The following is a 27,537-nucleotide window of genomic DNA, read 5'->3' as shown; positions in this document are numbered from 1 at the left end:
CACCTTTTACAAGAATGTTTATTCATATTAAAGCAGAAACCAACTCATAAATGCTTTTTTTTATACACGTGTGCCTGTAAAAGACAGTATGGATCAACTCAAAAAGAAAAAGGCTGTGAGAATGATCCTCACTGAAGTCTGCGGTAACTTTTACAGAGTTCATGGTCCCTAATATCTCCCCAGCCTCCGTTTTTCACATGAGGGGAAAGGGGTGCCATGGAGTACCTTTTACTGACAGTCATTGTTTCAGGAAACAGGTACTGCTGGTTGCTGTTCAAGAGGGAGTAGATTTTGGCACTCTGGGTGGACGGTCTGCAGGATTTCTTGTGGTGCATGCCACAGTCCCCTGTGTGAAAAATCCTGGGGATTTCGGGAACCAGCACTTTCCAGAACTTTGGAAGACAAGACACAGTCAGGTGCTGCAGAGTCCAGTCCCAGTTGTAGTCATCATAGGTGCAGAAGGCATCCGTGCACTCAATGAGCTTCTGGTAGGTGTCTCTACCAAAGGCCATGCCCATGTTGTGCTCGGTGGACTTCCACGTCTTCATCTCCACCTTGTCAGCACGGCCAGCAAAGCCACCACGGACAGGGCTGTAGGTGCCCAGGGAGACAATCTGGCACTCGGGGCACTCCTGCTCACGCAGGGCCCAGAGCTTTTTGAGGACGTGGTAGAAGTCAGGTGCCAGGTAGTGGTCCTCCTCCAGGAAGAGGACAGGACCGGCATGGTCCCGCAGCGCCCGCACCCGCTCCCAGACGAAATGTAGCTTCCACCACCAGTGGTGCTTGGTCTGGGAGAAGCGAGCTTCGCGGTAGTGCCCAAAGGAGTCGGGGTACTCAGCGTTGATGCAGCCCAGGCGCAGGGCCGCTGCCTTGCCCACGTCACGGGGACAGTCGCGGGGGTCGTGGCCGGGGAACTCGCGTGGGTAAAGCTGGATGCTGAAGGGGAAGAAGACCTGCAGGACAGGGCAGAAGTCCACTTGTGCCGCCAGCTGGTTGAGCTCCTCGGCCCACAGGTCGTGGCTCAGCACCAGCAGCACGTTCTCCACTCCCCGTGCCCGTCGCAGCGACTCCAGCAGCAGCCGCAGGTGCTCGGCTCGATCGTGTACCTGCACCACCAGCACCACGTCGGCGGCGGCTGCGGACTGCGCCGGGAAGCGCCCGGCGTTCCGCACCGGCTGGTCGAAGTTCAGCCGGTAAACGAGCGAGCGGTAACTCAGCGTCCCGTTCTCAGTAAGCACCGGCGGTGCCAGAGATGCAGCCGAGACGTTCATAGCGGGGCGGCGCGGCGGCGGTTCGCTGACCCGCGGTGGCTCCCCGGTGGTACCGGTACCGCCCCGTTGCTGCTGCTGCTGCTGCCGCCTCCGCCCGCCGCCGCCGCTTCCCCACAGCGCCAGCGCACAGATCGCCAGCGCTAGCGCCAGCAGCAACACCTTCCGCTTGTAGATCCGCAGCCGCATCCTTCCCGGCGGCGGCGGCCGCCGCTCTCCGCCACCCTCCCGCCGCCGCCGCCGCCGCCGCTCCTCCTGCTCCCGCAGGCAGCGCGCGCGCTGCCACCGCCCCACGCGCCCACGTCGCCGCACAGCATAGGCCGCCGCCGTCTCCGCCGCCGCCTTTCGATTGGTCAGCGGCGGCGTCACTCATCGCCGTCTTCCGCCAGTAGGGGGAGGGCCCGCGCAGCCGCAGCCCGCCTTCTGCTCAGCCCAACGGCGCCTCACGGCATCTGCCCTCAGCCCGCCTTCTGCTCAGCCCAACGGCGCCTCACGGCATCTGCCCTCAGCCCGCCTTCTGCTCAGCCCAACGGCGCCTCACGGCATCTGCCCTCAGCCCGCCTTCTGCTCTGCCCAACGGCGCCTCACGGCATCTGCCCTCAGCCCGCCTTCTGCTCAGCCCAACGGCGCCTCACGGCATCTGCCCTCAGCCCGCCCTCTGCTCGGCCCAGCGGCGCCTCACGGCATCTGCCCTCAGCCCGCCTTCTGCTCAGCCCAACGGCGCCTCACGGCATCTGCCCTCAGCCCGCCTTCTGCTCAGCCCAACGGCGCCTCACGGCATCTGCCCTCAGCCCGCCTTCTGCTCAGCCCAACGGCGCCTCACGGCATCTGCCCTCAGCCCGCCTTCTGCTCTGCCCAACGGCGCCTCACGGCATCTGCCCTCAGCCCGCCTTCTGCTCAGCCCAACGGCGCCTCACGGCATCTGCCCTCAGCCCGCCCTCTGCTCGGCCCAGCGGCGCCTCACGGCATCTGCCCTCAGCCCGCCTTCTGCTCAGCCCAACGGCGCCTCACGGCATATCCCTTCAGCCCGCCTTCTGCTCGGCCCAGCGGCGCCTCACGGCATCTGCCCTCAGCCCGCCTTCTGCTCGGCCCAACGGCGCCTCACGGCATATCCCTTCAGCCCGCCTTCTGCTCGGCCCAACGGCGCCTCACGGCATCTGCCCTCAGCCCGCCTTCTGCTCGGCCCAACGGCGCCTCACGGCATATCCCTTCAGCCCGCCTTCTGCTCAGCCCAACGGCGCCTCACGGCATATCCCTTCAGCCCGCCTTCTGCTCGGCCCAACGGCGCCTCACGGCATCTGCCCTCAGCCCGCCTTCTGCTCGGCCCAACGGCGCCTCACGGCATCTGCCCTCAGCCCGCCTTCTGCTCGGCCCAACGGCGCCTCACGGCATCTGCCCTCAGCCCGCCTTCTGCTCGGCCCAACGGCGCCTCACGGCATCTGCCCTCAGCCCGCCTTCTGCTCAGCCCAACGGCGCCTCAAGGCATCCTCTCTTCTGCCTGCCTTGTCAGCCCATCACCTCAGCCCATCTTTGCCTCAGTACCTCTATCACGTCAGCCCTCTTCCCCTCAGTCCGTCACAGCCTCAGCCCTCCTCCTGTCTCCTCCTCCATCACCTCAGCCCACCTCCCTTCAGTCTGTCATCCCCTCAGATCATCATCCCCACAGCTCCCCTTCCGCTCAGCCTGCCATTGCCTCAGAGCACTGGCACCTCAGCCAACTTCCCCTCAGCCTGCCATCCCCTCAGATCATCATCCTCTCAGCCTGCCTCCTGGCTGTGTCCTTTCTCCCTTTCTAAATGATATAAGGTCATTCTAGAACTGCAAGGACAAGTTGCAAGCATAATGTAAGATGAAATAATTCTAGATTTGCAAAAACAATGCATGAGAAAATAATTCCAAGAACTGCAATGGGTTAAGAAAATAATAACCATTCCAAGATGACAAGAACAATCTATAATAACATAATTTGACAATTACAAATAATTGCAAGAATTCTCTTGCAATTCCATATGTTGCATCCCAGTACCTCTCTTCAGTGGGCACAGACCAGTTGTCACATCTGGTGATGGTTTTGTGCCATGGTGTGCTCACAAAGCTCATGTACCATCGCTGTCACTGTCGCAGGTCCCTGGGACGTGCAGGAGGAGGAGAGCTCAGCCCCACTGTGGCTCCACTTTGCGCTTGCAGAAATTGTGCCAGTTTTCCTCCAAAAACCTCTATGAACCTCCCAGCTGCCCCTGAGCTGAGGCTGGGGATTGTGGGGATGCAAAGAGGCATTAGCATAGCTCATCGAGCTCCTTTTAGTCACCTGGATGATGAAGGATTTTCCAGTGAGACATTAAAAAAGAGCCCTCCTTAAAAGACAGAAGCTGCTCTCTGCAACTGTTTGATTCAACCAGATGTTGAATCAACTGTGACAAATGAGATAGAACAATTTCTTATAAAAACACTTTTTGCCCATTTTCCCCAGGACAAGCCTGAGGCACAGCAGTTGGGTCACACATGCTCTGGTGCTTGTCATATCAGACAACAGGGCTGTGCCTACCTTCTGCCATCAGCGCTGGGGTCATGTCTGCGAGCTGACTCTTCCCCAGTGTGAAGCTGGAGGGAGGAGGCCTAGGAGACACCACAGCTGTCTTGCTGGTGGGCAAGCAAGAAAAACCTCTGGAGAAGAGGTTCCTGGAAGGGGTGATCTCTGCTTTGGCTTTACCTAACGCTGACCAATGGCTTCGTCTCATGGCTCTTTCACCACCTGCCACCTGCTGGAGCACAGGCACAGCAGCTGAAGCTGCTCACCCCTCTGCAAGACACAGATGCCAACTCACCCATCGAGCACTGAGCTGCCTCTGGGATGGAGCTGCAAGTGAAGTTCACCCTGCTACAACAAATGCTTTGTAGGACAGAGAGTACCTGACTGCAAGACACAGAAAATGAAGTTGGCTGAACAGATTGCCACGGGAACCTGGGGTATCACGTACCCATTACCAAAAATCGTAACCAAGGAAACACTCCAAACCAAATGATAGTTTAGGAAGCTGACATTGGTTTATGGCAGTGCTGGGTGCATGGGGTGTCTCTCCGAACATGGACCCTTTTCCATGTAGGACATAGGGTCAATAATCCTAAGGCTACTTGTCTAGTTACTGTATGAAGTTGTAGTCAGGTATTCCAACATCCATCTGACATGACCCATATTGTGTAACCCGGGGATGGAATTTCTTGTCTACAATCTCTAAGAATTTTGGGGGTTTTGTATTATTTTATCATAATCGAGGTAGAGTTTAGGAAGACATTAGGGCACCTCCAATTGTCTCTGCTAATGTTATCTCTAGTTAAAGCACCAATCTACATATCTTCTATACTTCCGATACCCTCCCAAAGGTCTGGTTTTGTCATTGCCAAGCTAAGGAACAACTTCAAATTATCAGGCAGAATCTGCCTGTGTAGCCAGGATTCATGGTGATGAAGATGGCCATGCCAGGGCTCATTTTGACTTGTTTGTTCAGCAGTTCACGAGTAGCAGGCATTGTAGCCTTGCCATAGGGGCTGGAACGCTCTCACGAGGCCTCCTGGATTCACTGAACTTGCTGTGAGACAGCAGAGAGCTCCTCCAACCTGCTGAACTCATCAAAGCAGTCCCGCAGCCATGTACCCACTTGACAAAGTCCCACAAAGATACATCTTGTTCCCTGGAAGTCCTATGTTTCATCACAGTTGAAAACCACCACGAAGCAGCCAAGCTGGTGTCCAAGAGCCTTCACAAAATCTGTTTTACCAGTACTGGCAGAACCAAACTGTGATCCTCTCCAAGTCTTGCCTCCACAGCTTGTGTCATTGTCAGCTAACAGCAGTCAGCAAGAGCTGACTGTACTAGCTCATCCTGAACACCAAGGTTTTGGGATCCCAGCTGTGTGAGCCGACCCAGACAGGAACAACCACAGAACCACAGATAAAATACCAAGGGCAAATTTATTCTCATTACCTCATGATCTGGCAGATGTCCGAAGCAGCTCCTGGGCAGAGGCACTGAGTGGGGATGCAGCACCGTGGAGCTCGGTCCTGCCAGCAGCAGAGTGAAAAGGCAAACATGTAGAACCTGCTGCTGTTGCCTGTGAACCAGGGATGGGTTTTTAGGTGTAATTTTCCACTCTGCTTTGACCGTTCCCACAGCAGGGCAAGAATCTTGAGACTGTCTCATAGGTGCCTCCCAGTCCATCACAGGCCCATGTTATGTAACCAGGGATGTTCTAATTGCCAAGCACACAGGGCTAAGCAACAATGAGCATCGACAATATCTGTGTTGTTGGACACCCTGGCTGTGGGTCACTTGAGTGTGTTTACAATCATCCTCATCAATCTTCTGTTATGTTCCCATACCAGCTTCATCCTGCAACATAAACACTTGGGCCTCCAGGGCCTTAATCTTCTACTTGAGTTTTCCCCTTGTCAAAGGTAATTTGCACAGTGAGCTCACCAAGCATCTATCTGCCCAGCAAGGCACAGGGCAGTCAGGTATAGAAAGAAAGTGATGGGTAAACACCTGCTTGCTTCTCAGTTCCAAATTTGAAAGAAATGCCTGTCTTCCTTTCTCCCCATGGCACCAATAATACTTTATTTAAACTATCATAAACTATGTTTATTTTATACTAAATATGTAGCTCCAGTAGCTACTAAAAATTTCACTTTCTCATTCTCTAACTTTATTACAGCCAGGGGCTCTGCTGGGGTTGTTTTCCAGTCTTTTCCCAGTCCCCTTCCGTCGGTACCAGATGCCCCTGCACAACCAAGTTAACATCTGATTCCAGCCATGCCTTTCACTATTTTTCCCAGTGTCTTTCTTTCCTGCAAAACCCTCTCCTGACTAGGACCTACAGGGGTGCTGTTAACCCCCTTTCTAGACCTACTCCATTTCATTCACATTTACTGGGATCCCCTTTGGGACCAATATCTGCACATCCTCAGCCTCTGTAATTGTCCTTAACACTTATGTATCACAGTCTTGGTTTTCATTCCTTTTCCATTTCAACACTTTCAGCAGCACAGGCAGCCCTTTGGCATCCTTTGTAGCAACTCTTTTTTTCTTGCTAAAGCAGTACATAAACAAATGGTATCTCTTAATCAATTTCCATATATCTTGCTAGTAAATATCATCTACACATTGTACAAGTACAGTCCTGCCCAGCACCTCTGATCTCCAAAGTTCTCAGGTGAACTCACCCAATTGGATGCTTGCAGATGAGTCTGATGCCTACAAACACACTGGCTGCCCATTCATTACCAAAATTCTGGAGATTTGTTTTCCCATAGATTAACAAGGCCTGTTGCAATCTTCCCCCAAGGCTGCTGGGGTGTTCCTCTGGCCTCTGTCTACATTTTTGTACTTTTAGTTCAATTTACTCTTATCTCTTTGCAAACTTTAATCATATATATCAGATTTATATCCATTGTTCAACAAATTATCTATTTATTATGATCCCAATTAGAGCAAAAGTGATTTTTCCCTGTCTAGGGGGTTCATTTCACGTTCTTGCCAATTCTCTTTCTCTCTGGACAGAAGAACTTCCAATCACACATTAACATCGACTCAAGATTATATCTTGAGCAAATATTGCAAAATAATGACACACATTACCTACATTTTTCCATAATCTGGGCACTGATTTCCTCACATGTGTAACACTGGAAGGGGGTTAAAACCTTTCATACACATTCACACAACTGGCTGTAAAACATTTCACACGGACATGCTGGCTGGAAAAGCCAGCAGAGGGGAGGCTGGTGCAGAGACTGGCTCTGCAGGTGCCTTCAGTTAAATTACAACTGCTGCAGCTAAAATTTCCCCTCTAGGTTTTCACATTCATTTGTGAGCAGCTCCTTTCTGGTGGTTACCACATACCAGTCATTCATTTGTTGAGGTTTTTCTTTTATTTTTGATGTGCTTCTCTCACTCCTGGAAGTTCTGGACAGTCTTTTTACACCCAGGCCACCATTAATTGCAACATAGTGTTATCTTTTGACTCCTTTTCTCATTGAGCAATGGGGTGTTTAAAATCTATCAGGCCACTTTACTTGATTGCATAAAGTATACAGTGGCCACCAATGACTAGAGTCACCACCAAATTTGTTCCAACCCAAGAACCCAAGGGAGAGCATGTAACAGTTTCCCCTTCAACAGCTTGTCCAGCTCCCACGTCACGAAGGTTTACAATTACCACAAATAAAATACTCAAACAGGTTACTGATTGTGCAACGCAAATACCAACTCTGGGCATCCCAAAACACCAGATACCAAAGCCAATAGCTCAATAACACCTGCTTAATTGAGATGTGACTCACTTGCAACCAACCAAGCCTTGTTACCGATGTCGTTCATCTCCCAGAGAGCTGCTGCAGAAACTCCTCTCAGCAGGGACCTGCAGGGCCCCCCCGAAACCAGTGACTGTTGGGGTTCTCACAATTCCTCTGGGACGTTCAGAATCCATCTCTCTGGTCCCACCTGAGTCACCAAACTCTGTCATTGAAAATCCAAACCCAGGAAACTCTCCAAACCACATGAGTTTAGGAAGCTGACACTGGTTTATTGCAGTGCTAGGTGCGTGGGGAATCTCTCCTTTTAATGTGCACATTGAGTGACAAAACCACACTCATTATAGACAAAAAGAAAAATATTCATAGAAAGCTAATGCATATGTTACTGAATTTGGGGAAAGGTCTCTGGTGGTTGTTTGAGGTACACTTTAACTCAGTTTGTTCACATATGGTCACAACTGCAATTTGTGCTATTGTCAGTCAGCAGCAGCAGGACGCTCAGCACTGACTGGCACCCACCCACATCGCCAGACTGGCTTATCCTGTTTGTGCAAAGTTTACACCAACGGGGTCTTTCCTTCCTTTCCTTGTATAATAACTATACAATGGCGGGTCTGTTTCTCACTAAAACTTGCTTATCATCTGTCAAAGGGAGTCTGTTCTTTCATCCTTTGTGTCTTTGGTGTCACCTTTGACACCTCTGCTTGGCTGCACAAGACTTCCCTTTTCTTTCGCTGGAAGGTGGGAAAGCATGGAGTTTAGAAAGCTCCCCTGCACATTAGACCTCTGTGGCTAGATGACAGTGTGCTGGAGACCTTGCTGTGCTGCTGGAAGGGGCTCTGCTACTAATGCAGAGGCAGGTGGGGAAGAAGCTCTGCAGAACAGGGCTCCAGCCCCCTCCTCGATGTTGTGCCAGCACCTGTGGACTAAGGGAAGCCAAGTCAGTGCTGAGGACGATACGTTTCAGAGACAATGGCAGCTCAGGCTACACACAGAGGATTTAAGAAAACCCAGCAGCACACGCAGAGCTGACAGCAAAGTATTCCCCCACAAAAAGGACTTCAGAGCCCACCCCTTGCTCACAGGCTGCTTGCACCCTGGGTCAGGGTTTCCTCCTTGTCCTCCCAGCCACTGCCCAGACACCCACAGGTTTGCATCCAGAATTCCTGAGGAGTCCCACAGGATGACAAATTTCCGCATCTACTCCACTTCCCTCCTCCTAATGATGGGCTCCACCTAAAAGGTATTTTTCCCCAATGAGTAATCTTCAGGCTGCTGCAATGAGGATGGGATCTCTCTCCCTTTACACCAGTATTAGCACAGGACTATTTAAAGCCTTGCAGGGTTAGTGCTGCAGCGCAGGGTGAGGTAAACAGGCACGCTTGGCTGTCTCCCTCACATGCTCTCTGCAGCTAAAAAGCAACATCTAAGGAATGATTCATCCAAATCTTCCTGTAGTCTCTTGAAAGGTACAGTTTTACAAATATGGTCAAGTTCTTTCGATGTTTGCAGAAAGTTTTAATGAGTCCTCAACATCTCTACAATAAAGGTTCCTCTTCTGCAGGAAAGTGTGTCCCTCAGCCTTGTCAGAGCAAAGCCCTTCCCTGGGCACGCTCTGGTATTTATCGTGCTGGGAATGCCTCAGATTAGGAAAGAGTTTGAAACTGGTGACTTTTGAAATGTGGATGAAGGTTGTGCTTGTGTAGGAGACGTTAGGGGATACCTGCAAGCCAGGGCCTTCTTCCAAAGCCTGCTGCTGCCTTTCAGGCTGCACCTTGTGCTGGACATTGCGTTTAGCTGCCATTCTAAGCCCAGTCTCAATCTCTCCTGCACTCAGTAACTGCAGATGCTTGTTCTCCCATGGAAACTAGACACAATTGCCATAGCAGTGTACTTATCTGTGACCCCAGGAGACACAATGTGTCTGATTCACTCCTGGGCAGTCAATATTGCTTCAGAAGTAAGAGTGCAACGAGCTCCCTCCCAGTCATCACAGTGTTCCCAAGCCACGGATGCTAAAGGCTTCTCCAGAGGCTTCTGTTCCAATACTTCAGCCATGGCCAGCTGGCAAGCTGTGACATAAGGATGTGTGGATACTCCCAAGCATTTCAGTATCTTCAGTAGAAAAAAGGCCAGGAGCTAATCCCTAGAATACACTGGATGAAAAGCTCACGACAGAAAGCACAGTTCATGTGTACACAGAAGGGTTTCCAAGTTTAATGAGTAGACACAGTGAACAATTCAAGGAACTTTAAAACATGAGAATTAAGAAACAAAAAGTTTCGGTCACATATATATAGAAAAAGACATTTCTTGTATCACAAAGAGATAAACCCCAAAACATTTGCTCTGGTAAAAAAACCCAGCAATGCTGGTCCCTGCCTGAGGTCAGAACGCTGCAACAGAACTTTTTTATCAAGAAACACCTGGACTGACATGACCAGTTTCGAACTGCTCACACCACAATCTCTTCTCACAGCAGCCCACCAAGCTGCTTGACAGTGAACAAGGTGGGAAGGGCTCAGCTCAGTGATAAAACACTCATCTGCTGGCAGAGTTCAGAGCCTCAAGTGTGAGTAAGCTAAGCACTTTGATTAGGTGGTCACCTTCCTTCTCCTAGCCAGGAGAAACCACTGGCACCACAAAACAAAGGGAACACACCAGAACTCACAGTAACAGGAAAAAGGAAGCAAAATACATTCTGAGGAAGATTCATTCAAGCTACACATTGCTTTTTGTTCCAACCAATGAGATCCTAGCAGTGGAAGAATACTCAGGCGATCGGATCAGGCTGACAGTGTCTCTCACTGCAAGACTGACGTTTGCTATCCTGTGACAGTATGTGTGGGCAACAAGCAGAAAACCATTTCAGACTCCTCTGTCACTGGACAGGACTTCAGGCAGAGCTTTTGTGCCCAGTAAGGGTCACCCATTACTCTGCAGGTACCTGTCCAGGAACTGGGAATAGCAGTCTAGAGAGCAGAAGTAGCAGATGACGGGTGCCTCCGTACCTCCCATGTTATCCACGAGGACCACAGTGTGAGCTACGTGATGGAGATTCATGGTCACCGTGATCTGAATGAAGCTGCTCAGACAGGCGCTTCCGCACTGGCAGGTTTTAGCCACTTCCAGATCTTCACAAAGGTGAGATGGAAGGAGATGACAACCATAAGGGATTCTGTTGAACAAGAGGAGTTAAGTGTGAATTTGCTACAGAATTAGCCGATGCCACTCAAACACAGCGACACACCATATGCACTGCTTGCAAGAAATGCTCTTCCAAGATCACAGACAAGATAGGCTTGACATTTTGGAATGAAATACTACTTTCCAAGACAGTCACTACAACATGCAACCACATTACTGACCCCCAAGTACCAAGGCCCTGAACTCCATCAGACACTGCAACAAGAACCGGTTCACACGAACCATAGCAGCCTCTATCACAGTGACAGAGAATTAAAAAGGAGATTAAAAAGAATCATAGAATCACAGAATAGTTTGGGTTGGAAAGGACCTCAAAGCTCATCTCATTCAACCCCCTGCCATGGGCAGGGACATTTTCCACCAGATCAGGTTGCTCTGAGCCCTGTCTGACCTGCCCTTGAATGTTTACAGGGATGGGGCAGCCATAATGAGACAACTGGGCACTCGCTGCTCTTCCCTCCTATTTGCCAGGAAGATCATGGTACTTAACCCTGGCCTGACAAAATTTACTCCTCATTCTGTAATATGGAGTGGTAGTAGTATAAAAGCACCATATCCAGAGGAGATAGGAGATAAAAATGAGCCTTTTTATAGCAGCACTACATCACAGCCAGTAAGTGAAGGTTCTCTTGATACACCGCTCTTTTCATCCACCGTGCCAATGATGACATCCAGAGACAGGAACAAGAACTGCTGCTTGTTAAATCCACAGCAGAGCAGCACTGTGTTTGGGCTACAAAACACACCATTTCCTCAAAGCACTTGGCAGAACTGACTTTGAAGTGTGGGTACCGCCAGTGCTCAGCTGTCACTCCAGACTCACAGGAGAGCTCACGCTGACTCACATCCTGACTACACCTACATATTCACAAATCTTTCTGCACACCATCCTTCACTCCTGTGGTTTTTTTTTTTTCAGAACTTCTTTTATTTCTGGTCAGGAAAGGTATAATCACAGCTCTGGTACTTGCCCAGAATGCCACTATGAAGGTGGATTTCCAAACAAACATTTGCTTTTTGCATCTTCCCTACTTCTGCTTTCTTCCTTCTCAAGGTTTTTACAGCCTGTCATCACTCCTGTACCTCATTCTTTGTTAATTCTCACATCCAGTGAATGCCAGACAGAATGTCTGTTGCCCACTTGCTAGACTTGTTTTTTTTTTCTCTTCTATTTAAGCTGATCAGGACTGCTCTGACCAATGCTGTCACTCGATCATCAGGCCCATGGGCAAGAGGACTGTTTCCACTGCCCCTTATCTCATTGAAACCTGGAGCAGAAAATGTGTTTTGTTCTGTGTGGTGCCATTTTCTTAAAGCCCACTGTATGGAGGCCACACGCTGCGTTAATGACTACCTGTCCTCAGGTACTCCTCTGGTAACCAAGCACCAAAATCTGACCAGTGATTGAGGGATTACAGTCTCCAGAAAACAAAACAAAACATGCCTTCATAATATTTCTGTCAAACCCACTGCAATTCCTACAGACATGTGGAGTTTAATGACTCTAATAAAAACAGCAATGTCAGAAGTGGGTAAGATTTGAAGCAGAACATTTGGTTGCTCAGTTCATTTCCAGGGTGTGCCGTGCATACCTGTGGAGACCTTCAGCATGGACTGCTGAGCATTTAGCCCAGGTTTACAGGACACTCCCCACCCCGAAGGCAGGAACGGGCAGAGTGTAAATGAGGAACACTTCAAGTCTGTCACTCACCCCCTTTCTGTACACAAGACTCTTCATATTCTTGCTCACTTCCTGCCCAGAACAGGGTGGGAGTAACAGCAGCTGGCCCCAGAAGGATCCCAGGCAGCAGCATGCAGACAGAGCTACTTAAGCAGCATGGAGGAAGGGGAGAAAACTGGTAACAAACAGCAGCCTGGCAAAGATGCCATTTACATAGTGAAACAACGATTTTAGAGGTACCTCAGAACTGGGCTTCTCCACATAAGCAGTTTAATGTGAGCACAAGAGGAAGGCAACCATGTTTGAAAGCAAGTTCCAAGCTACAGCCCAACACAAAATATGGTCAAGTGCCATAAAATCCACTGTAACGGAAACTCCTCAAACATAAAAGGCCAGAAATGGTTCAGGATTGCTGGGCAAGAGTATTCTGTTATGGTACTCTCATTCTGTGGGTAAATCCACTTCAACCTACAGCTTTCTCTCAGGGCCTGTGAGTCACCAATTTACTGCACTATCCCGTATAACAAAGGGATGATTTTAAGAGCGGAATTCAAAGCAACTTTAACCTTAAGATTTTTAATGGGTGAAGAGCAACTATAGCCACTGACAGGAAAAAAATCTGTTTAGGCTTGAGAGGTCTGAAATGGAGGAGGTGTGATATGTACCCACCATGCTGCTCTTACCTGTGATTCAGGGTTGCCCTTGCAGCACACTCTAACAGAGTCAAAGGTATTTTCAGCTGTATGTTGGGAACAAGCAGGTTAGGCTGCTCAAAAGGATTTCCAAAGAGGTCCAAGTTCTCAAGACAGAGTTTCCTAAAATCGCTGGGCAAGAAAGGAAGTTTGTTTCTAGCTGCTGACAGAAAGCGTAGACGATCCAACTGGCCGATCTTGAAGGGCAGCCTAATCAACTCATTGTCATCCAGCTTCAAATTAACGAGTTCTCGCAGCTGGCAAAACTGAATGGGAAGTGCCTTGATTTTGTTTTGGCTGAGGTCCAAGAACTGTAGGGATTTCTGAAGGGTGGAGTTGCACAGAGCCCCACTGAAGGACTCCAGGTGATTGTCGTGCAGATTCAGCTCCTGAAGACACGTCAGGTCACCAATAGTGGCTGGCAGCTGCTTGATGTGATTATGACTTAGGTCCAGTTTCCGGAGTTTCTTCAAGCAGAGCACGCGCATGTCGATGCGAGCCAGTTTGCAGTAGGAGGCTTGGAGATGTTCGAGGGAGTAAGGGAAGTTCTTGGTGAGAGGATAGTCCCTTCTTGAAGTTATGATCATTTTTGTCTTGGGTTTTTCAACTTCTGAGGTCTTTGCTGGTACCAGAGATGAGAGCGGGAGAGCTCCTGCGTCGGTCCCTTGGTGAGCCAGTCTCACAGCTGAAAGGAAACTCTTCAAATTGCTGGCATTTGCCTACAGAAAAACACAAATATGGAACTAAAAGCACATTGTTCTTACGCTCATTTGCACTCACACTTTCTGAACTATTTTGTACGTGTATCGGGAGGTACTAAGTCAGCAGGGCAATGACATGGGAAACAACTGCTTATTAGGTTGAAGTGATGTTTACAGTATTTAGGAACAAATGGCATGCAATCTGAATGAGAAGTTACGACCTCTCTGAACAATCTAGATCAAACCAACTGCATCGTTCAGTAAAGGAACAAAGCACTGAGTTCACTGAACAAAGTACAGAGAAAAGGCCCGAATCCCTCTAACCTTCCTAACCTGTAACACCTGAAAGGGATAGTTTATAAAGACACACATGGGAAAAATCGGATCTGAAACTTCAGGCAATCACTTCTGAAAGTTGAGGAAGGACAAGGCTGGAAGCCGAGGTTAAATTCAGCATCAAGGAAGGTGGAAAGCTGCAAGACAGGTTAAGGAAGTGCTTCTGGTCACACAGAACCCTGTTTGGTTGTGCCAGCATCAAACATGAGGGTAATCATCAGCAGTCCTGCAAACAATGGTCCAATTTTGCTTTATGTGGAATAGAATACAATGGCAGTAAGGACAGAGAGTCAAATCAATACAGTATCAGATGATCTGTATTTTAAATAAAAGTCAAGAAGGCTGTGATACATTTGTTGTACTGATATAATTAACTCTTATGATTATGAGCGTGACCAAATATTTGTCTTCTGAATTTCGCAGCAGGTCCCGAGTCAAGGTGACAGTGCAGCTGGCAGACACTAGGCTGCAAAGTGAACTCTAAAATAAACAGCATGATGCATCCATGCAAGTGAAAGTCATCTCCCATGGCAGCAAAGAACAAACTTGGAGTTTTGGCACGGCTCTGCAAGTCAGGAGGTCAGCACTCTGCTCCCAGCTGTAACTTGCGCAAGCCTGGCAGCACTCATTTCTGTACCTGAAAGATGATTTTGCTCCTAAATTGTATCAAACTCTAGAGGGTCCAGAAACAGCTTACGTAATATGCTATAAGCATCTAGCACAACAGAGCAACAATCATGGAGACTTCTGGATGCTAAAGTGATAGAAATAAAAACAAAGCTCAAACATACTTGACTGCACCAGTAACCTAAAATTCCTGTTCTCCTTAAGCATGCCCTGCACACCTATTCTTTTCGCTCCTGAAGTGATATCAAGTGAGTTTGATATCTCAGTATCAAACACCACCACCATTCATATCTCAGCCAATCTGACTAAAACATTTGGCTATGGGACTCCCCATGACTACAGATAGATTTATCACATCTCCGAGGGTAATAAGTAGCTAATTCCATTTGGAAAGAAGGAGAAAAAGCCCTGCAGCTCTGCAAAGACCAAGAAAAACTTGGTCTGAAAACAGAATAACAGGAAAAGCTTCGGGACCTGGGGCTGATCAGCCTAGACAAGACTGAGGGCAGATGTCATCAACACTTGTAAGTATTTGAAAGGTGTTTGTCAAGACAATGAGGCAGCACTTTTTTCTGTTGTCTCAAATGACAGGACAAGGGGTAACAGACACAAGCTGGAACACAAAAAGTTCCGCTTAAACAGAAGGAAAAACTTGTTTGCTGTTGAGGTGAGGGAGCCCTGGCCCAGGCTTCCCAGGGAGGGTGTGGAGGCTCCTTCTCGGGAGGTTTCCAAACCTGCCTGGACACGTTCCTGTGCCCCCTGATGGAGGGGAAGCTGCTTTAGCAGGGGGTTGGGCTGAATGAGTTCTGCAGGGCCCTTCCCACTCCCACCATGCTGGGATTCTATGAAAATACATAACTATATATTAGATTTGAACTACAGGCTATGTTTCTTTGATCTCAAAGCCTGAGACCCAATAGATAACTTGTTTATTCCACCCAAAAGCTCTAAGGTTGTTAAGAAGTAGTTTATGGGCTGTCCACATGACCTCAAAATAAGAATACTTTGTGTTCTGGATCCCTGAGACAACTTTCCTTCAGAATTCCTCCATAAAGGCAAAGAAGTATCTGTAAACCTTGTTGTTGATAAAACTCAAGTGTGTTGAGAAAAACACTAAGACACACCTAAGAAAAATAAAAGCAAAGAATTAGTTGGAAGAGGTCAGGACCCAAGTCTGAAGTGTCAGCCACATAAAAGGTGTCAGAGAAAAAGAGTTTAATCTATGTTGATGCCTTAGTAGTTCTTCTTTCAGAACTAAATGAGTGATGACACAACAGTCAGAGATTACATGGATTTCAGACCTTGTGTGCAACACAGCAGGCACAGGCTTGCTGAAGGGGGAAAAAAACCCCAAACCCATGGTGACTTGATTATTTTTGCTCCAGGGTTGAATGTTCTAGACTGACATATCTCATCTTAATTTCTGATGTGGCTGAATGCAGCCACTCATATTGCCTGGCAGAGTATTAAGAGTGGGGTTTTGCATGACAGTGGTGCACAGCTGGTACAGTCATACCTACAAATGGCTTTTCTCAAAGCTTTTGCCCTTCTGTAATGAGATCATGAAAGACTAGCAGAAACAGTACAGAAAAGTTAGCAGCCACCTTAAATTGGTTCCTGAATTTGAAGCATTTAAGAACAATATATAATATTACTGGCTTTGGAAGAGTTTAGTGGATTTGTTCCTGGAGCTCCCCAGTACGAGGGTAAGCCTTATCTTAAAAAGGGGAGTGAGGATTCAGCCTCCTCAGAACAACTCTGGTTGTTATTCTAACTCCTGGTTCAGTAGGCTTCGATGAGACTTTCTTTTCAGTCTAACATCATCATGGACTATCTTCTCAAACAGAAAACAACACATGTAGTTGCTAACTAAGTTACTACCCATACCGAAAGAATGTCTGTCACAGCTTCCTTACAGGCTCTCAAAATGGTCTAAATCACATCTCATAGCACTAAGACTCAGTTCTTTGCTCTTGTAAGTTTATACTACTGGCAGATCCTCTCATAACAGGCCTGCTTTTGTACCTGTGTGCTGAGAGAGAACTTTCTGAGTACTCAAGCTCCAGCAGAAGTGTTCAGAGTAAAGGATTCAGGACAAGAAGTTATTCTGCATCTAATGTAATGTGCCTTAAACAGGAGAAAAAAAGAAAACCCGAGTTTTCTGTGAGATACTGACCACATTTGCTTCTGACAAGAAAACCTTAATTTGGACACATACTGCTTCTTTTCCACCTAAGCCTGTAAGGTGAACTGCTCTCATTATCAAACCAAGGCTGCTTTCCTTACTACCACAGCCTACGCTCTTGCCCAGACAAGGTACTTCCTTACAACTATAGCACTGTGCCACATTCTGCAAAGTCTTAGGCTACCACAACTACATTCAGGCTTCTATTCAGTTACTGCTCTTATTCCAAACAAAATAAGTGCTTTATCTTGCTTCTTGGGTTGTATTTGTTTCCTTTTCAGTAATGCACTGTCCCGAGTACAGATTTGTTCATATTGTTTCTCAAGCAGACCTTGCATCTTGCCCCAAGCTCCACTCCACTCTGGTAGGACTGTTGTCAGAGCCTGTTGCAGCTGCAGTTTCACCACCCCTTCTCCTCAAGCCCTTTGAGAAAGCACTCTGCTTGTGAAGATCCTGCATCTCCTGTCGTCACTACAGCTGCTCAATCTGACATCCAAAAGGATCTCCTTCAAGCCAAACAACCACAGATCCAACAGAACGTCTAAACGATTTTCCAGTCAATGACTTCCTTTTATTTACATATCCTAACCCCAAGGTTTTAGAAAGGCTGTCCTGATTTCCTCTTCTACAAGGGCTACAAAAGATTACTGGAATAGGCACAGAAAAACAAATAAATTGAACATTAATTTGTGATTCTTTGGGGGATTTTACCATTAATAAAAGCAGAGTTGGAAGCTCTCAAGTGTTACAAACTGTAAATAAATATACTGGTGAGTCCTGCTACCAGCTAAGCAATAAGGTGAGATGGTGCCTGTGTTACTGATCCACATCCCATGCCTCCAGCTTTGAAAACCCCAGTGGACACACTGCTTGTTGATTACAAAAAAAAAAGTATTCTCGTTTTCTTTTCCTCATCAGAAAGGCTCTAAGCAGTAAGTGCCTCACAGAATTTACAGCCAGAACAAGATAAAGGCAAATGAAAAAAAAGGTTTTTTTCTCTAAACAAGAGACAACATGAAAAAAAAAGGATTTTTCTGCTCCTGCTGTTTCTCTGAAGGGAGAACTGGAACACAGCCCAGCAAAGAGGCTGAACTGAGCCTTCCCGGCACAAAGTGACTGAGCCCCCTTACGCCTCCCTTCCCGCTGTCACCTGTTAGGACGTACCAAGCCAAGCTCCCTCATGCTGCCTCATTTACACCTCCCTACACCAAAGAAGACTGTTATAACAAGGCTTAGTGCCTGTGTGGTGGGTTGGACCCCGGGCGGGCAGCACGGGGACCCTCCGGAGCCCGCCCAGCGCCCCGGCGAGCCCCGCTCCCGCCTCCGCACGCCGCTCGCTTTCCAGCACGGGCACGGCCCCGATTCCTCGCCGGGCTCCCGGCCGCGGCCCCCGCACACACCTTGCTGAGGCAGACGTCCACGGCGGGCTCCCGCAGGCGCAGGGTGGCCTTGCCCTCCTCCACGAACCGGGTGAAGAACCGCTCGATGTTCTCCTGCACCTAAGGGGCACAGCGGGCGCTCAGCAGCTGCGGCGGGACGAGGAAACCCGCCTCGCCGCCCCCTCACCCCACCCCGTTTTGGGTCCATTCCCGCCGTCACCGTCCCACCTTGTAGCGAGTACCGACCCGGTCCCGCGCCGTGCACACCATGAGGTAAACGCCGCCGCCCCGCGCCCGCCCGGGCGGGCGGCCGAGCGAAAGGAGCGCCCTGGTGCCGCGGCCGCGGCCCCGCAGCCCGCAGGTGGGCAGCAGCCGGCTCACCACCTCCACCTCGCACTGCAGCCGCATCGCCGCGGGCCCCGCCGCCGACTCGCGGCGCCGCCGCCGTTACCACCCGGGGGCCTCCCGCGCGCCCCGCGCACAGGCGCCCGCCGCCGCGCCTGCGTGCCGCGCCTCTCACCGGCCGCCGCGGGCGGGCAGGGGCCGCGGGGCCGCGCGGCGGGAGGGCTCGCACGGCAGGGAGGGAGGGGGGTGGCGGTGGTGGCGGCCACACCGGCGGCGGCACCGGACAGCCCGAGCAGGGGGCCCTCAGCGCGGGGGTGTGCGCCGGCGCCCCCTGCAGGAGGCGGCGGCTCGGCTCGGCTCGGCAAGGCTGCGAGAAGCACGAAGAGGCAGCAGGCGCGAAGGAACGTGGAGAAGCTGAAGGCACGGTGGGCGTGAGCAGACCCTGTGCTCCTGGGGAGCGCTCCTGTGGGCACGCCGGCCCCTGCCGGCCCCAGAGTGCTGCACACAGGCAGGGACGGGCCCGAGCAGGACGGCAGGAACATGGCACCGAGCAGGCGGGTTGTCTGGCCGCAGTGGTGGGCCACAGCTCCTCAGCAGGGCGAGCGGCTCTGTGCTGCAGGGCCAGCACTACAGGCGTATCTGGGGCGTTTTGTAACAGTGCAACACAAGTTTCACCAGAAATCCTTCTGCGTGTTCATTTGCAGAGGTACCGGCTTTCCCTCTGTCCCCTGTGCAGGGACAGCAGAAATGACTGCCTCAGCGATGGCCTCGAGTCTGCAGTGTGGCAGAGATGGGGCAGCTGAAGAGTGGGTTTGCTGCTGATAGAGGATTAGGTGGCACTACCAAAATGAGCGCTCTGGGTGTTTAGAAACCAGGCTTGAGAGAAACACATTTGCCTGCCGTGACGTGCAGTTGCCGTTTGGTTGACTTAAATGCCAGTGCCACCCTTTATCCTCCCCCTACTCGGTAGCAGCTCAGACTTCAGAACAGGTGAACTTGGCACCTTATGAACAACTTATTATCTAAGTAGTAGTGAAAAATAAAGCAAATAGCTTGAAAACCCTAAAGAGTTAGTGATATAAAAGTGGCATGGTAGAGACAGGGCAGCCTGGGGATTTCTGGTAGTGGAATTTCAGCACCTGGGAAGAGTTGCTTTAAGCTGGGCTGCAGCAGAGATTGGAAATACCATCACCAAATGAAACAAGCCTCGAAGGCACAAGCCAGTGCCCACTCGGTGCTCCCTTCCATGCCCACCGAGATACGTGGTGGCTGTCCCCACTGCTGCCTCATCCCCCGCCCGGAGAGTCATTTCTCACCGCATTCACCACATACATACATACATACATACATACATATAAACCTCAGTGAACGCTTTCTGTATCGCTTTTCCACGTTCGGTGTTTCAGGCGCAAGGTTTGCTCCGGGCTCGGAGCATGCGCACACGGCCCGGGGCCGCTGCCGGCCAGCAGGGGGCGGTGCGCGCGGGGCCCGTCGCCCGTCGGTGCGGGGCGGGAGCGCCGGGGTGTCTCGTTCATGGACGCCGCGTCCCTCACACAGGCGTGAGCCGGGCTTTGCGCTCAGAGAACTGACAAGCACAAGGTTACGACGAGTGTTTAAACGTACCTGCTTCTGTGTTGTGCAGACCCCAGTGAGCGGGACGCCGTCTAAACCAGGCTGAGGGAGGGGGCGTGCTCGCGGCAGGACAGTACGTTTTGGCTGAGTAGCGGGACCGAGCTTACAAACAACTCACAAACAGTTCCAGCGAGGCCCCAGTGCCCCGAACAAGAGAACGGCTTCCCTCCCCTGCCAGGTACACGGGGCGCGCTCTCGCCCCGTCCGCAGCGCAGGGCCGGTGAACACGCCGCCGCCGGGAGGCGGTTGCTGCCCCTCCGGCAGGGGGCGCTGTGCCGCGCGTTACCGGCGCGGGCCGGCAGGGGGCGGTGCGGCGCGGGGCCGTGGCGGGCAAAAGGACGCGGTGTGGAGCGGGGCAAAAGGAACCCGCGTCTCTCTGTGTTGCCCAGGCTACGCTGCAGTGGCTATTCACAGGCGCGATCCCGCTACTGACCGGCACGGGAGCTTTGACCTGCTCCGTCTCCGACCTGGGCCGGTTCACCCCTCCTTAGTCAACCTGGTGCGCCTCGGCTCCCCGTGGCTCACCATATTGATGCCGGCCTTAGCGCGGACGCCCGCTCGGCATAGCGCACTGCAGCCCAGAACTCCTGGGCTCAAGCGATCCGGCGGGCTCAGCCTCCCGAGTAGCTGGGACTACAGGCGCGCGCCACCGCGCCCGGCGCTGGGCAGCGCGCGCTGCCGCCTCTACTCCCCTCACGGCGCTGACGTCACGCGGGCGCGGGCGGGGCCGGCTCCCGCGCTGCATGCCGGGATGCGGCCCGCCGTTGATTAGCGCGTGCGCGTGCCGCCATCTTCCTCTCTCGGGCGAGCGGCGGCGGCGGCAGCAACATGGGCCACCAGCAGCTCTACTGGAGCCACCCCAGGAAGTTCGGACAGGGCTCCCGCTCCTGGTCAGTCTGTGTCCAGGCGGCTGCTGGTGGGGTTGCTGCCCCCTGGCTTCCGGGCCGCACTCCCTCTCCTTGCCCCGCGCCACCATTACCCGCCCTGACGGGCCTTTCCCCCCTTTCTCCCCTCACAGCCGCGTGTGCTCCAACCGCCACGGCCTCATCCGCAAGTACGGCCTGAACATGTGCCGGCAGTGCTTCCGCCAGTACGCCAAGGACATCGGCTTTATCAAGGTGGGCGCCGGCGCCTCGGTAAACACGCACAGGGCCGGAGGGCCGGATGGACCCTTCTGTGCCGACTCCCCTCGCCTTTCTCTCTCTCTCTCTTGCAGCTGGACTGAGCTCCAGAACAATGAGGCTGTCGCCAGAAGCTCCCGGGGTAACCCGAGGTCTGCCCAACACATCTACAGCATCTCAGCACAGCCTTACTCAATAAATACTCTCTTCTTTAACTGACCTGTGTGCATTTGCCTTTTGTAAAGGTTCTGGTGTTGATGAGGTTTCTGCTCCCTCAGTGGTCTTCCCAGAGAGGTGGGTGCTGGGCTGGGGACAGGCCTAAATGAGCCTTCCCTGCTGCCCTTGAATTTCTGACACAAAGTCAGGTGTTACCAAGAGTGCTGATGCCTGTATGATGTCCCTGAGCCTTGGGACTTGCAGGCAGAGCATCAGAATGATCTGCTTTAAGCAAATAGCCAGGTGGTCTGCATGGAGTGCCCATGATGTTGAGCTTGCTTGGGTTAAGTGCTGCCAAACTCTACTCTTGTTGAGATAGAAAACAGTGTTGTAACGTGTCTGTGGGGCAGAGCTGTTCATCAGACTCTGTGCCTAAGCCTTCCTTGCTTATCAGGGAGCTTCATGGTGTGAGGAACTGTCAGGAAAGGTACAGCTGATACAAAAAGAGTTACGGTCCTGAGCCAGTGGCAGCCTGTGGGAGTGGTTGTCTGCTGGAGGCCGCGTGTGCTGTGTGGTGCAGTCTGGACCTTCTCCCTAACCTCCCTCTGAAGGAAGTGAGTACTATTGAGCCAAATGTCCCTCTTCAACCTGGCATTTGCTGAGCCACTTTGAAGGCTGTGGTGTGATGAGGCAAAGAAACCCTTGTAAGGTGTGCCAAAGCCCTGGCATCAGGGCCAGTCCCTGCCAGATGTGTGATCTGCATAGAGTCATAGGATGGTTTTGGTTGGAAAAGCCCTTTAATCTCCTCAAGTCTAACCCCTCCCCTCACCCTGCCCAGCCCACCACTAACCCATGGCCCTCAGCACCTCAGCTCCATGGCTCGCTCACCTCCCTGGGCAGCCTGGCACAGGGGCTGACAACCCTCTCAGGGAAAAAGTTCTTCCTCAGCTCCAATCTAAACCTCCCCTGGGGCAACTTGAGCCCATTTCCTCTTGTCCCATCACTTGTTACTGGAGAGAAGAGACTGATATCCCCCCTGGCCACAGTGTCCTGTCAGGGAGTTGCAGAGTGCTCCTGTCTCCCCTCAGCCTCCTCTTCTCCAGGCTGAACACCCCCATTCCCTCAGCTGCTCCCCATCACACTTGTGCTCCAGCCCCTTCCCCAGCTCCGCTGCCCGGCTCTGGACACGCTGCAGCCCCAGTGTCCCTCTGGCAGTGAGGGGCCCAACACTGAACACAGCACTCCAGCTGCAGCCTCTCCAGGGCCCAGCACAGGGGCACAATCTCTGCCCTGGGCCTGCTACTCACTCTATTTCCAAGTTTGGGAATCCCTCACAGCTTTTTCTTTGTCCCACTGGTTGTGAAACTAAGCTGGAGGAGGTGGGGTGGTGAGGCAGGAATGGGAACAAACCCAGACACTGTCCTGGTGGCTGAATATTCTGTGCTGCTGTGACCAGTCACTTGGGGATGATGGTTTACAACTGAAATGAAACCTGAAGCAATATTTGGTACGTGGGCCAAAGCAAAGGTGAGTGTGCAGAGCCTTGCCTGGGCAGGAGGAGCGAGATTCTGCCTGCTGGGTGGGATGGGGCAGGAGGGCCAAGGTGCAGCTGGGGCTGAACTGGGCAAGGGATACAGAGAGCAACATAAGAAAGGCTTCTGCAGATATGTCAGTCAGAAAAGAAAGGTCTTTTAAACCAAAGGAGGGTAGATTGAGACTCAGTTTAAGGGAGGATTTTCTTAGGATGAGGGTGGTGAGGCCTGGCACAGCTTGCCCAGAGGGGTGGTAGATGCCCCATCCCTGGAAGTGTTCAAGGGTGGGTTGGATGGGGCTTGGAGCAACCTGGACTTGTGGAAGCTGTCCCTGCTAGTGGTAGGGGGCTTGGCCTAGGTGGCCTTTAAAGGTCCCTTTCAACCCAAACCATTCTATAATTTGGGGCAAAATGTGTTACTATTCTAAGAGCTGCTGCCATGCCATGGCTCCATTGCAAGGGGGATTAACCCCACATCTGACTCTGGGAGAGGAACAGCAAATCCTGGGACACTAAAGATCAATTCACAGTAAAAGCCTGATACAAAAGTTCAGAGTCAGTGGTATGAGGATGTCATGCTCAGAGGATTTCCATCCTCCCTCTGCCTGGAGGCAATGACATTAGACCAAACAGATTTCTGCAAAGGTCTCTACATTGTGATAGCTCTTGAAATGCCACACAGAGCCTTGTGCATGAAAGTGCTGAGCAGCAGTGGCAGCCTGGCAGGGTGATGGTGAGCAAAGAGCAACTTTTGGCTGCTCCTGTGGCTGAAGGCAGCCTGGTGTGGCACCCAGGGATGCTGCTTTGGGGTCACCTGGGGAGCTCTGATTGGTGCTGATCCAGGTCTGGTGCTGGCCTGGGGAAGGGTCAGCCTCACCGCAGCTGGAGGATGCTGTTGGTCCTGTCATCCTCATTGAATGAGAGATGGTTCAGTCCTGGGTTCCCAGCTGCGAACCAGCATAAGGATGAGCTGCCACACTAAATAAAAACCTTAGTTCCTCTAGTGCTGATTGTTTTCCCCCAATTCCCACTGATACATAGAGTTGAATCCAGTGGGGTGCATTTGTTTGGCTTCGGTGTGATTCTGAACAACCAGAAAGATAATTGCTTTTCTCACCAATTACTGAATTTCTTGGTGTTAGGGGGCCTCTCTCTGGGGAAGAGCTTTTTACTCTTAAGCATCGTTTCAACCCATGTTACAATCAGATTTGGTCTTTTTTTTTGAAGGATTGAGTAAACCAATGGGCTTTATCTGCTGGTGGCTGTTCCCAATCCCCAGCAGAGAAGGGAGAGCTGTGGTGCAAAAACCGGCTTCCTAGCAGCTGATGTGAATCCCCATGAAGGCTGCTGAGCAGCTGCAGAAGCAGAAGAGTGGGCAGCCCTTGGTTAAACTGCTGCTTGGGCTCTGCAGAAAGGATAACTGGGCAGAAGGGTGAAATGCAAGGAGTGGGTGTGATGGCAGCTTTATATTTGAGAGCTCTGAGCTGCGTGTCCTCTGGCAAGGAGGGCATGATCCATGTGCTGGTTGGAGAGCTGTTGCCAGTGTGTTAATAAGTTGTCTGTGTCCAGGGAAGTGAGTACCCTCTATGTGCTGAGCCTCGCTGTCTGGAGCAGCACCCTGACACCAGGAAGAAGCCAGATGACTTGCACCGAGGGTTTATGTTAAATATTGTTGTTCCCTGCCGATGCCTGAACCCAGTAACCAGTTGTGCTTCTTACTGTGGCAAATGCTGCTTATTTGTACTTCACATTCTTCCTGTAATTCTTTGAATAACTGACTGTCATGTAAAATTCCAGTGAAACACAAGATCAGTAAAGAAGTGAAAAAGGAGGGGAAGGTCTTTGCAATTCCCAGAGCTGGGTTCACCAGCAGTGCTGCCTGTTAGAGGTGCACAGCTGTGCTCGTGGTGCTTCCTGGGGGGAAACAGCTGTGTGTTCCTGTCCCCACCAGCGTGGTGGGGACAGCAGGATGCCCCTGTGCTGGGTACCAGCCTGAGAGCTTTGCAGATGGCAGCAGTGGCAGAATTATTTGGACACTCAGAGCTTCAAAGAGATGTTTTGAGTCCGAGAGGGAGTTGTAGGTATCTGTCCCTCTTTATTGAGTAAAGCTCCTTTCTGGTGGTGAAATGGCTTTGGGGGCACCTTCTCCCTCTGCTCTTTGTGGATGCTGTTGCAGGGAGGGGAACTGTGCTGCTCTTGAAAATCAGCTGAGACTCTGGGCCTGAAACAAAGTGCCACAGCATCTGTGTTACCTGCATGATGGGAAACAGTAACAATAAACCCCTTCCTCTGTACTAAATAGCTAGGGATAGAAATTGAAAAGCACTTTCATACTTGAAAATAAAGCTAAAATATGTTTTTGAATTACTTTGTACACATTAAAATACCCAAATTGTCACCTTGTAATTTTGTAAATGCTTTAAATGTTCTTGCCTTTTCCCTATTCTATTGCTCCCATCTTTCAAGTCTAGTGGGAAGGTGGCATAGTACAAACTGTAACGCCTTTTTACCTTATTGCTGCCTTAACTAGGTGTTTATTGCCCAATATACTATGAAGACTAGATGTCAAACCCTTGAATTTCCTGAGCTCATCGTGAAAATTGCATTTTGTTTCTTCCTGAAGCTGATGGTTACAGATTCTGAAGGTGCACAGACGCCAAGCTCAAACTTATTTGAAAGCAAAATGATTTATAAAGAGCTGCTGATTCCCCTAAAGAACGGGTAAAATCAAAGTGCTCTTCAAGGACTTTGCATTAATAGTGAACAACCAATACATGTTTTCCTGTAGGGAAATAATGTTGCCTATTTGGAGCCAAGTAAAAGATAGTGATGCCTTAGCTTTCCAAGAGATGAACCTCTAATTGCTGAAATAGAGTTTATAGGGGATTTGGACTGTTGAAAAAAAAGCTAAATTGCATTAGATTATGCACCAGATAAAATCTACAGTTGTCAGAGGCTCCAGGAGGAATTTGCAAGGCTGTTGGTAAAACACTGGCTTTTAAACTCATCCTTAGGCTAGAGAAATGAAGCTGTCTGTTGTACTCGGATAGGAAAAGAGTATAATTCCTCAGGTAAGCTGTGGCAGCACAGGTGCTGTGAAAGCCTGTGATGACCCTTCTGAGTGCAGAGGTGTTTTTTGACTCGCCAAGATCTGGTTTATTGCAGCAGGTGGCTTGTGGGATCAGGTTGGAGGTGGTCTTTGGGCTGCATTCTTACTTGCAGCATCTTGGGTGAGGGGCAGCTCCAGTAAGGTGGATCACTATTACCTGGATCAGGATAGGCTCCCTGGCCTTCTGCAAGCTGCACCTCTGTGACGGGGTTCAGTTCCTCAGCTGTGAAACTCCGATAACACTCTGCACTGAGTGATGTGTTGAGGCAGGGACAGCAGCTTGTCCAGGGACGACAATATTCCCAATGTTGACAATACTATCAGCTCCATCTCTGGGGTGGCCTGGAGGCTGCTCCAACATGTGTCAGCCAGAGGCGATGCTGGGAGCAGAGTACTCTGAGCTGAAAGCTCTTCATCACACCAGCCCAAGCTGAGGGAAAGAGACTCAGGAGTTTTGTGAAGAAATGAGGTGTTTGTCCATGGTTGCTTTGATCAGATGTGGGGTGGGAGCTGCTTCTCCAAATGCAGCTTTCTGAGTGCCCTGGGCCTTCATAGAGTTGTAGAATCATTTTGGTTGGAAAAGATCTTGATCTATTAGTCCAAGCCCTCCCCTCACCCTGCCCAGCCCACCACTAACCCACGGCCCTCAGCACCTCAGCTCCACGGCTGTGCAATAGCTCCAGGGATGGGGACTCCCCCACCTCCCTGGGCAGCCTGGCACAGGGGCTGACAGCCCTCTCAGGTGACAAGTTCTTCCTCAGCTCCAATCTAAACCTCTCCAGGGGCAAATTGAGGCCATTTCCTCTTGTCCTGTCATTCATTACTGAGGAGACCGACCCCTATCTCACTGCAGCCTCCTGTCAGGGAGTTGCAGAGAGTGCTCATGTCTCCCCTCAGCCTCCAGGCTGAACACCCCAGCTCCCTCAGCTGCTCACCATCAAACTTGTGCTCCAGCCCCTTCCTCAGCTCTGCTACCCAGCTCTGGACACGCTGCAGCCCCTCAGTGTCCCTCTGGCAGTGAGGGGCCCAACACTGAACACAGCACTCGAGCTGCAGCCTCACCAGAGCTCAGCACAGGGGGACAATCCTGACCTGGGCCTGCTGCCACACCAGTGCTGACACAAGCCAGGATGCCCTTGGCCTTCTTGGCCACCTGGGCACACTGCTGGCTCATGTTCAGCTGCTGTTAACAGCCCCAGGTCCTTTCCTGCTGGACAGCTTCCAAGCCACACATCCCCAAGCCTGTAGCATTGCAGTC

At 51.0% G+C, this 27,537-nt stretch overlaps 3 protein-coding genes across 3 annotated transcripts; 1 reads left to right on the top strand and 2 right to left on the bottom strand.

Moving 5' to 3' along the window:
• Positions 1-1,521, bottom strand: MGAT2 (alpha-1,6-mannosyl-glycoprotein 2-beta-N-acetylglucosaminyltransferase). Its single transcript, XM_010206149.2, has one exon. The coding sequence runs from the start codon at positions 1,455-1,457 to the stop codon at positions 129-131; it is 1,329 nt and encodes a 442-aa protein (XP_010204451.2). The 5' UTR covers positions 1,458-1,521; the 3' UTR covers positions 1-128.
• An 8,243-nt stretch (positions 1,522-9,764) lies between these two features.
• On the bottom strand, positions 9,765-18,826 carry LRR1 (leucine rich repeat protein 1). The gene is made up of 4 exons (XM_061998425.1): positions 18,614-18,826; positions 18,407-18,505; positions 13,149-13,876; positions 9,765-10,755 (listed from the first exon to the last, which is right to left on the bottom strand). Exons 1-4 carry the CDS (start codon positions 18,791-18,793, stop codon positions 10,503-10,505), a joined length of 1,260 nt encoding a protein of 419 aa, XP_061854409.1. The 5' UTR covers positions 18,794-18,826; the 3' UTR covers positions 9,765-10,502.
• Positions 18,827-21,140: 2,314 nt separating this feature from the next.
• Positions 21,141-21,698, top strand: RPS29 (ribosomal protein S29). Its single transcript, XM_061998426.1, has 3 exons — positions 21,141-21,252; positions 21,381-21,480; positions 21,579-21,698. Exons 1-3 carry the CDS (start codon positions 21,191-21,193, stop codon positions 21,585-21,587), a joined length of 171 nt encoding a protein of 56 aa, XP_061854410.1. The 5' UTR covers positions 21,141-21,190; the 3' UTR covers positions 21,588-21,698.
• The last annotated feature ends 5,839 nt before the right edge of the window (positions 21,699-27,537 follow it).

The sequence above is a fragment of the Colius striatus genome, chromosome 6, assembly GCF_028858725.1.
Source record: "Colius striatus isolate bColStr4 chromosome 6, bColStr4.1.hap1, whole genome shotgun sequence".
Classification (NCBI taxonomy): Eukaryota; Metazoa; Chordata; class Aves; order Coliiformes; family Coliidae; genus Colius; species Colius striatus.
Note: the sequence above shows the minus strand (reverse complement) of the source record. Positions and strands in the feature narration are given on the sequence as shown.

Bases quoted from the DNA above. Each gene is read 5' to 3' on its own strand.
- MGAT2 (XM_010206149.2), bottom strand. From the start codon at position 1,457: ATGCGGCTGCGGATCTACAAGCGGAAGGTGTTGCTGCTGGCGCTAGCG.
- RPS29 (XM_061998426.1), top strand. From the start codon at position 21,191: ATGGGCCACCAGCAGCTCTACTGGAGCCACCCCAGGAAGTTCGGACAG. The intron at 21,253-21,380 runs GTCAGTCTGTGT...CTCCCCTCACAG, and splicing joins GGACAGGGCTCCCGCTCCTG to CCGCGTGTGCTCCAACCGCC.
- LRR1 (XM_061998425.1), bottom strand. From the start codon at position 18,793: ATGCGGCTGCAGTGCGAGGTGGAGGTGGTGAGCCGGCTGCTGCCCACC. The intron at 18,506-18,613 runs GTGGGACGGTGA...TGTGCCCCTTAG, and splicing joins GGGTCGGTACTCGCTACAAG to GTGCAGGAGAACATCGAGCG. The intron at 13,877-18,406 runs GTGTGTGCGGGG...GTTTTTCTGTAG, and splicing joins TGGACGTCTGCCTCAGCAAG to GCAAATGCCAGCAATTTGAA.